The sequence below is a fragment of the Apaloderma vittatum genome, unplaced genomic scaffold, assembly GCF_000703405.1.
Source record: "Apaloderma vittatum isolate BGI_N311 unplaced genomic scaffold, ASM70340v1 scaffold29346, whole genome shotgun sequence".
Taxonomy (NCBI): Eukaryota; Metazoa; Chordata; class Aves; order Trogoniformes; family Trogonidae; genus Apaloderma; species Apaloderma vittatum.
In genome coordinates, this window is record NW_009721874.1 from 31,378 (window position 1) to 41,551 (window position 10,174).

General features: G+C 52.6%; 1 protein-coding gene across 1 annotated transcript in view; it reads right to left on the reverse strand.

Moving 5' to 3' along the window:
- PKD1 (polycystic kidney disease 1 (autosomal dominant)) overlaps positions 1–10,174 on the reverse strand; it is a gene marked incomplete at both ends in the record, with an annotated part of 48,959 nt that overhangs the window by 31,373 nt on the left and 7,412 nt on the right. The window contains 10 exon segments of the mRNA XM_009871555.1: positions 1–896; positions 1,433–1,566; positions 2,013–2,188; positions 4,041–4,172; positions 5,270–5,506; positions 5,509–6,039; positions 6,513–6,790; positions 7,736–7,862; positions 7,943–8,055; positions 9,186–9,400. The exon segment at positions 1–896 is cut by the window's left edge and continues 21 nt beyond it. Of these exon segments, the coding sequence (XP_009869857.1) occupies positions 1–896; positions 1,433–1,566; positions 2,013–2,188; positions 4,041–4,172; positions 5,270–5,506; positions 5,509–6,039; positions 6,513–6,790; positions 7,736–7,862; positions 7,943–8,055; positions 9,186–9,400 (2,839 nt within the window).

The following is a 10,174-nucleotide window of genomic DNA, read 5'->3' on the forward strand; positions in this document are numbered from 1 at the left end:
CTCTTCCCCAAGCCTCACGAACTTCTTGGAAGGAAGGAGGGTGACATTGACTATCTCCGGCTCCACACAGACGCTGGTGAAGTAGTGCGCCTTGTTAAACCTGCTCGAGAGGGTCAGCGAGAGGGGGAACGTCCCGCTTCGGGTGAAGTTGTGCATCACCACAGGGTCCCCAGTGACCGTGACATTAGACGAGCCGTCTCCAAAAGTCCAATCGAAGATGTACTCATCAGGATTCCCCGTGACGTAAGCAGTGAGCTGCACGTCTGGGTGCTCGAGGATGCAGGAAGCGGGCTCTATTTTGAGTACTTCCAGGACAAATATCCGAACCGGCACAGTTTGGGAGACGGCGTTCACCGGATTCACAGCCGTCACATTCACAGTGCAGTTGATGTCCTTTATGTACACATGTTCCACCACTGGCACCGGACTCCTCAGCACCGTCCCGTCCCCCATATCGAATATCCAGGTGATACTGTCCCCCGTCTGCACCGAAGCATTAAGGGTCACAGATGCCCCCAGCTCTGCTGCCTCATCCGCGGAGACGCGGAGCCCAGTGATCTCTTCAAACACTTGGTAGCACTCGACTGTCTCCACGCTGCTTATGGTATTGTTGGCCGTCACGGTGACATTGTACACCCCTCTCCTGGGGTAGCTGTGCGTGACCATGGACTGGCTCTCTGTGAACAGCGAGGACCCGTCCCCAAAGTCCCAGGTGTACACAACGCCGTAAGGAGACGGCAACGGATTGGCTCTGAAGGTGACCGGATGGCTCACAACTAAAACATCCTCCCCTATTTCCATCTTCACATCAATCAGGCAACTGTGGACGTGAACCGGGGTCAAGTGGGTGAGGTTCTCAAACTGGTTTGACACAAGAACCACCAAGGCATATTCTCCTGCATTGGAAGAGAGTAGAAAAAGACCAGTGGTGAGGACATGCTTGTGCAACAGCTTGCTCAGTGCTGTGGAGTGTGACAGGACACAGGCTCCTGCACTGCTCACACCCTGGGCTTCCCTCCTCCCATCCAGGAATTACAACCAGGCCCTGTGCGTGAGGCCCAAACACCAAGAAAGAAGCCAGAGAGATTTTCTTTCTGTTCGCTTGCAAAACAGACCCTCCTTCCTGCTGCTCGCAGTAACGCTCCCTAGCCCCCCTCCCACCAGCACGGAGCTCGCCTGCCACTGTCTGTCTGCTGAGACTGCCCAAAAAAGGGACTGTGTGTGGTGGACCTGCTTCCTACAGCTTGGCCAGACTTTCAGGAACAGAGTTATAGATGACGGCAATAGCTGGAGACTTCCACTCACTCCAGCTGTTTGCTCCAGAACAAGGTGACGACTTTCAAGCCATTGTTTTATTTGAAGGTGCTTTGTAGCCCCCTCGCAACAAAAATACCTGATCCCCTTCTTCCCCAAAGAACCATCCTGGGCATACCTGGGTCTTGATAGACGTGTGAAACATTGTGCTCAATCACAACCTCGTGGACACTGGGATCAGGAACAAGGAAAGACTTGTTGTAAGGAGGTTTGAAGAGGTAGGTCTCCTGGACACCATCTCCAAAATCCCACCTGAAGAAACACGCAAACCAAGTTACACTGCACAACAGGGCAAGCACAGGAATCCCAGAAGAACCCTGGCCTGGCCTAGGGCTGCCTTTCAGGCTCAGGCCTGGGGCTTCCAGAAAAAACCGCAGGAAGTAAAATGTCAGGTATCAAAGCAGTAGCTGTGCCCAATGCTGCAGAATTGTCGCTGTGAGAGGAGAACAGCATTTGTAAAAAGAGGAGGACCCCAGTGTTAAAGCAACGTTGCAATCCTTTAAAAGGAAAGTCTTCCAGCCTGAACTATAGGTCTCAGTCAGTGTGACTGAATCTGCAGGGATTTCAAATTAACTAGACAGCAGCTGAGAAACGGGCCATCTGACATCAGCCAGCCCTGGGAAAAGAAATAGAAGATGCAAGACTGGAAAGCTGTGCAAAGTAGGATCCTAAGTTTGGGCAACTTGCAAAGGACTCACAGGAACAGAGCATCCACAGCTGAATCAACCTGAACTCTTGCTGTAAGCTCCACGGTGCTGTTCTGAGGGAGGACTGGCAGGACACCCAACACAGTCAGGTTCTTCATCTTATTCATCATCTCCACTGTGACATTGTAATTCACCGTAAAGTTACTGACGTGGTTGGAGGCGGTGAGCTGGGAAGGACAGTGGGACAAAGAATGCATTTGGGATCTCCGTGCTGGGCTGCCCTCTCCTGAGAGTGGGGCTCCACTGGACTGAAGGTGTCCCAACAGGCAGGCGAGCAGGTTAGGGCAGGGAAAAGCACTCTGTGGGACAAGGAGGCAGCGCCAGGACCGGAAAGCAGCACAAATGGGCAGGTCACCTGCCTGGGGAAGGTACCCCTTGCTGGAACCACCACATCTCCACTGCTAAACTCAGTCCAAGAAAGGACTGGTTCTACAGCAAGAGGGCAAGGAGAGCTTCTCATCCCAAGACTCCTCTGGCTCTGAACTTGCCAGTTACCCTTTTGCCTGCTCCGACGGGCCCCTCGCACTGCGTCCAGCTGCTGAGCCCAGGCACTCGCTGCCACCAAGGGGGCAACAGCCACCCAGCTTCCTTAGGACAGTGGCAGATGAGTGGCTCCAAGCACAGAGTGGGGATGGGAGAGACTCATAAAACCAAGCACACCAGGAGCAGGTCCAGCACCCTGGGTGTAGTGGGCGTAGGGAGGGAGAGTAAAGTTGGGCAGAGGAGGGGAAGAGTAAACGGACAGGCAAGGGACTGAAGACACATGACAGAAGTAGAGCAGGATCCTCAAGATTATTGAGGCACGTCACACTGATATGGTACCTAATGATGAAACATCTTGCCACCTCCTCACCTGCAGGAGAGCTGAGCTGTCGACAGAAGGGATCCTTCAAATCCAGTCAAATAGAGACCTCCCACCCCAACAGATAAAAGCAGTTTGTGTCCAGGCTTCTGTGGATCTGTGACACCAAACCCAGAGGACCCCAGACTAATGCCACCTTGTCAACTCCGTAAGTAAAAGCAATCCAGGCTCGTCAGCACAGTGCTTCACCCAGCAAATTAGTGCTACTCAGCATAGTGCTGCACCAAGCAAATTAGTGCTCGCGTGCCCTCTGAGCTAGGGCTGCTGTCCCTCCGGGGAGCCAGCAGTTAACACTGCAAACCCATCAAGCAGCTTGGGGCCAGACTAGGACTCCACGTGGCAGCACACAGCACGATACTGGAAGATGTTCTGTCCCAGGAGAAACTGTTCCACAACAGACACCTCCCTCTGCTCAGACTCTCCACTCCGTCCTTCTCCTGAGGTCATGCCTCAGAAGAGCTTGTGTCCTGGCGTTTTACAAGGGCCTGTAGTGATAAGACAAGGGGCAGTGGCCTGAAACTGCAAGAGGATAGGTTTAGATTAGATATAAGGAAGAAATTCTTCCCTGTGAGAGTGGTGAAGCTCTGGCATAGGTTGCCCAAGGAGGGTGGGGATGCCCCATCCCTGGAAGTGTCCAAGGCCAGGTTGGACGGGGCTTGGAGGAACCTGGGTTGGTGGGAGAGAGGTGTCCCTGCCCACAGCAGGAGGTTGGAACGAGATCATCTTCAAGGTCCCTTCCAACCTTGGCCATTCCATGATTCTGTGGAAGTCGCTGCCTCTGCCCATTCTCAATCCCCATCTCCCACCAGCCAAAGTGGAGGCCAGGACCCTGCAGCGGGGCTCCCTGCCTCGTTCCTGCCGAGGAGGAGTAAGGACAGATACTCCATGAACAGAAAGGAGAGAATGGAGAAAAAGAGGAGAAAGCAAAGACAAGGAAAACAAAGTCAGCTGTAATGAAAGAACAGGAAGAAACTTCGTTATTTGCATTTGCAAGAGCAGCTCAGTGAGAAATAGCAGACGAGGTCGTTAGGAGCACAGTGAAAACCTCCTCAACTCAACTCTGCCTTCTCCTCTCCCTGCTGCTTTTCCCACTTAGTTTGCAGGATGAGATGGAAACCCAGGATGGAAATGGTATCACGGGAAAGGCCTTGGCTTACCGAAAGCTTGTACACAGCTGGGCTTTGGTAGATAACGTTGAAGACAACATTGTAAAAAGTGAAAGATGGCTTATCATCTACTGTCCATCGGAAAGTCACATCTGACCCAGCTTCCATCACAGGGATGTAGCTCTGAAAGGCATGAGAACATTTCACACTAGTGCAAGAGAAAAGCAGGCACAGTGCTTCCCAGGAGATCTCCAGCTGACTTGGAGAGGGAGCAGAGCCAGACTGGGAGGCATCACACACCTGTAAGGACGGCACCTCAGAGTATGGCACAGAGGTGCAAGATCATCTGTGGCTTTGCTGCTGACAGGAATACCGGCCCTGGCTCCATAAACCGAGAGCAGAGGAGGGAGCAGAACCCACACTGCCTGTTCCCACGCCCTAGTGCTCTGCTCTTCTGATCAGGTCCCTTTCTTGCTGGCTAAAAGCCTTCCAGATATCTTTGCAGGAACAATTCAGCTTTAGCTACACCCATAACCTGAGCCTCTGACCCTTGTCCACCGATGGTGCAGACCCAAAGGCTGAAATAGGTGACCTGCACCGGCCAGGGCAGGCTCCCTCCCCACCCCTAGAGCCCCTCCTGAACAGACCGTGGCAGCTGAGAAGGGTGAGACCAACAGGCATTGCAGGCACAGGGTTCTGCCGTAAGCAGCCAGAGGTTGAACAGAGCATTTCACAGATACCCAGGGGCAGTTATCAAACAGGTTCCTAGGGCTCGGCTGTAGCTCTCGGGACAGGAGATTGGAGAAAAAAACAAACCAACTGCCAACACCAGAGTAACTCCAAGACTGTGACGGATGGATGAAACATTATTATAGTTTCAGCCAGCTGAGGTAAGGATTTCATACAGCAAATCTAAACACCTTAATGAATAACTACCTTCATGAGCTAAAAGAAGGTGAATGCTGTCCTTTCATACCAACCCCGGTTTTCTGTAGAGCTGCAAAGCCAGCAGCTCCCTCGCAGGAGGTGCTGCCTTACCTCCGAGGGAATTAAAGAGAAGGTGCAGGCGAGCTGAGCTGCCTTCCTGCTGGCAAGCAGCCGTGCTTTGTGCCGCATGCCCGCGTCCGCAGCGGCGCTGCCCGCATGGCCGGGAGCTGGTGCTTAGCAGCAAGCGGTGCTGTGCCCGGCCAGCACGGAGCCGAGCCCCAGCCCTCGTGGTGAGCCAAACCCACACCGAAAAAGCTGCTCCTGGTGAATGAAAAGCAGCAGTGCTCACTCACCACTCGGGTGTTTAGCAGGACTCTGCTCTCAGGGTCCGGGGTGGCCCGCAGCCCGCGGATGGGCTCCTCCACTTTGATCGTGACGGTGATGTTCTGGGAGCTCACGGCGTTCTCCGCGACGAGAACATGGGTGCTCAACCCCTCCCTGAGGCCACTCAGGCTGACCACAGCGAACCAGGTGTCGTTGGTCTCCCTGGCACAGTCCGCCGGCGGCGGTGCCACGGCGGCCGGGCAGGACCCCCCGGAAGGGGAGGGGGGGGTTCGAAAGGGAAGGTGTGGTTGCCCCCCAGCCAGCGAGCCGTCGCGTTTACCCCTGAGGAAAGTTTGACGACCAGGGTGGTGTGGTTGGTGGGCAGGTAGACCCTGCCGTTCTGAGGAGCAGGGTGAATGACACGCAAGCCTGACACCCAGGAGGCCACCCAGAAACTGCAGGATAGGTTGGCGCTGAAGACCCCGTTGTCCACGTTGGCTCTGACCGTGTAGCGACCCGGATGCTCCAGCCCCGTGTTGTGGAGGTTGATCACCGGGACCAGCTGCTCCTGGGCGTAACGAACTCGGAGAGAGCAAACGGTATCGTTTATCCAGGTGGCATCGATGAAGGCGTCGGAGAGGCCAAGCGCCCACTCGGAAGAGTTTGTGCTTAAGACATTTGTTCTGTAGGGGGATGTGGCGCTTGGTTGGCACTGCAGGAGTAAGCCCGGGCCTGCGTTGTGCTGGATACTGAAGATATCCTCAGCCTGGACAAAAATATTTTCTTTTCTGAATGCGACCTGTGGAGAGAGGAGAGGGTTTTGGTTTAATGCCTCAAGTTAAGAGCACTCAGCACCTAACTCTTGCCTGGGCAAGACAGCTGGATTCCCTGCCAAGTGGAAGCCAACAGAAAAGCCGCAGGTCCAAACACAGCGGGGAGAGACATTTCACCACTTCACTCTCCTTGGCTGCTCCAAATGAAATGTGCTAACACAGAAGTCACCTTTATGCTCTATCTTCGCTGCGTAAGGACACTGGGAACGGCCCAGGGAATCTGCACACACCAACTGGGCTATCACAACACGTTATTGCAGAGACTCCAGGGCTTAGAAGACGGAAGGTGGTGGCACGTGTGACACCGGGCAAGTAATTTCATTTGAATGGGCTTCAGTACCCTCTTCTGCAAATCGGGAACAATTCTCTATGTACTGAAAGCACTCAGAAGAAAACTGCCTCACCCACTCACTGGTTACAGCAGCTAATAAACACTGACCTGATACTGGGAGGAAGGGCCAGCTGGTATCGTGAAGAGAAATTCTTTGATGAGTTCATAGCTGAGCTGGCTTTCGTTGTGCTGAAGGGGAACGGGGGTAGGGCTGCTGGCAAGAGAACTGTTGGCACACTCGGTTGCGTTGCAGCAGTCATCTGGTGACGAGCACAGATTAGTCAAATGACACCACTGGAAACTAGGAGGACATTCAGTTAGCGTCCAGTTCCCATCATCCTGAGCAGCGCGGAACGGCTCTGTCGTGTTTTTTCCTTCCTCGTAGTCTGGAAGAAGTGAAAGGGAAAGCAACACTCACCATTCTGACAAGTAACACCTCTACTGCACTTCTCCTTTGCTCCGAAATCACCGTTTTTTTCCACTTTGACTGATGATGGCTCCACTTTTAGTAAAAGCTGCAACGCACGCAGCCTAGCGCTACACAACACAAGTGTCCTGTTTCACTCAAAAAGTTCACCAAAGCACGAAGATCATTAAAAGCAAAGTTAGTCTTGTTTCCAGTGAGAACACACCAATTTGCAATCTAACATCTGTGTTCAAATGAAAGTGAGTCCAAGCAAAAGCAGAGCTGGCTCTGACACCGACAACACATTAAGCAACTCTTCTTAAGTTCATGTTTCCACGTCAAAGCATCAGCTTTTCAGTGTCAAGAATATCCTTTTGGAACCAGCCAACCCTATGGCTGCAGCAAACATTCTGCTGCAACATTAATTGTTGCCAAGACTGTGACTATTGAGCTGTTGTACAAGGAATAAAAGCCTTATTAGATTATCTCATCCGTCAGGAAGAAATGGTCTCAGGAAAATGTTCTTCCTTGTTAACCTGCGGGGCCAGACGGACCAAAACACATTCCCATTTGACACGTCATGTCTTCCCAAAGTACAAAAATACAGCTCAGAAGATTAATCCACTTCTATGCGTGTTCCTTACACTCACATTTTCTTCATGAATTGAGACAGCTTTCTCCCTCTTATCAGTTTCTCCAGGACAACCGCTTCTCCAAGGCAACCTCAAGTTGTCCAATCATACCTGCAGATTTTGCACTTTAGTCTCCTCCAAAACCAGAACCAAATCTCTCAGCCTTTAAGGCTTCAAAGCGTCTGCTTTCGGCACAGAGGGGCCACATGAAGACCACACACATGCACAGTTTGCCACAGCCCCGAGGGCATCAGCTCTAACACCCCCATGAGCGCTGAGAGGAAATTCCTCACCTTCTCCAATTATCGGTCTGTGCACCTGGAACTTCACTTGAACAGGCTGATGCAGCTCCTGTGTCACAAACTCCAGGGCAGTCAAATATCCTTCGTGCCTGAATGCCAGCTCAGGGAACACCATCACCTGCGAAACAAAACCAGCTGTCACCTCCTGTGTCTCCCTGGGCTCCCTCAGCAGCTGTGGGACGAGCAAACCCTCCTTACCTCTGCAGGTTGCCACCCGGCCGGCAGGACGGCCTCTGTCACGTTCTGCACCGCCTCACGTGTGTCAAACATCGGGTCACCCACAAAGAAGTTTTCGGCATTTAAAAGAACTCCTGTTTACAAAGGAAATACGTGAACAAAGCCCATGACAAGGCCTGAAGCTCTTCCCCCCACCCTGCTCACGCCTGCTCGCACCACGCTTGGAGAGAGCTTGGACCTCCCAGGAATCTGCAGCTCCAGCTTTACTGGAGCTTCCTTCTTCTTCCTCTTCCAGGTGTTTTGATTTCTTTCTTACCCTGCACAAATGACGTTCACATCTGCAGTTCTCAGCAATTTTGAATTCTAGGAGCTCTGCAAATACTTCTCCCTTCCAACGCTCCCTGATTTGCAACAAATTTTTGAGCACAAGGTACACTCCCCAACCTCCCTGGCCCCCTGGACTTCATGGGAAAGGTGGCCAGGACCAGCTGGTTTCCACCAGGGGCAAACACCTTGGGCTCATTCACAGCCAGGTCAGGCCCTGGGGCCAGAGCACAACCATCTGAGCCTCCCTCCTACCAGGGCTGATGGGCTCTCTCCCTAGCAATGGCTTCTTAACTACATCTTCTCCCATATTCCAGGTGCCTTCTGCTTCTCTTCCTTACATCCTGCACCACTCCAGGAGATCGGAGGAGGCTGCATAAACACCAGGCTGCCCAGCACACACCATACAAAGCTCACCTAATGATCTCCAAGGCCCTACAGTCTTGTAAGTCACAAGACCCCAACATCTCACGAACTACAAGATGCCACAGAAGGACAGAAGGAGTCACCAAGGCAGCACCACGGCCTCAGATCCTGGCAGCAGCAGAGACTGCTCAAGTACAAGAGAAAAGCTATTTTCACAGCTCTGCCTCGGGACTCTGCTCCTCTCTCTACTTCTCCTGATGGCAAAGATCGGAGTGGGACAAACTCTTCCCTTTGGGCTGAGGCGAGGTTTCTGAAAGTTTAGCAGTCAAGCCTCTGCTGGGAACACTGTGGTTGTCATAGAATCCCAAAATCATTCAGGTCAAAAAAGATCTTTAAAATCGAGTCCAACTGCTAACCCAGCGACGCCATGTCCACCACAAACCCCTGTTGCTGGTTGTTGCCAGTTCCACTTGATCTGAGGCAACGTTCTGGATGACCCCCCCTCCATACAGCCCTATCTTCCCTCAGGACACCCGCCCGCCCACCGTGTCAGCAGGAGGGAAGCAGAGCCCACCTTCTGGCTTGTACTCGCAGACGTAGCTGTGCTTGGCCATGCACAGGTCGGTGTTACACTGACCCGTTGGACCCATCCGGACACAGTGGTCAGCGTTGGATGGATGGGGTTCTCCTGGGAGCCAGTTCTGACAGCTCTCCAGGTTAAATCCTTCACCTCTTTGCTGAGCTCCAGGGCTTGCAAAATCATTGAATCCAATCCAGACATCGAGGCTCCTTAAAAAAAAAAAGAAAAAATAAGAGGGGGCGATTTCAGGAAATCATGAGTATTAGAAAGATCTGGGACCGACGCCATCCACGGTTCTCTGTGAAAATGATAATCTTAACAACAACTTCATCTGGGTGCTACAGGCTGCCTTTAACAGAGCCCTTTAGTTCCTAAAGGATCTCAGGGTCCATTCTACCAGCAGAACCCAGCTCCTTCACAGCACACCCTCCTGCTGTCTACTTGCCCTTTAAACCTCTGTCCTAAGAGCTGCAGAAAGTCACCTGCCCTTTGACAAACCGAGGGGACAGGAGTTGTTGCTTCCTGTCAGTATGTTTATGGGCATCCCCACGTCGGCTCACCTCCCCTTCCAGCGGGCACGGAGGGGTGGTGGCCGCTCGCCGGGGCTGGAAGGGCTGAGGCCAGCTCTCCCACGCTGGAATAAAACCCTACACAACACAGGGAAGTGGGATTATCTGCAAATTAAGGAGTACCGGCAGGTTGATTTGAACCTCTGACCCTTCTCAAGAGAGCAGCCTGAATAACCATTTGAATAACCCTCACGGACACTTTTAAGCCAGTACTGAGTCATGACTTAAGAGGAACGGTACGGTCATACAAAACCGTCTGAAAAAGCTGCACCTTCTAGAAAAAAATTTTGCTATATTTCTCCAGATCTGTGGAATTTGCCACTAGTCGATTCCCCACTGCAAATGGAAGTGGCACCAGGGCAGGGTTAAACCTCGGACGGTGCCAGGTACGGCAGCTCCTGCCACACACGCTGG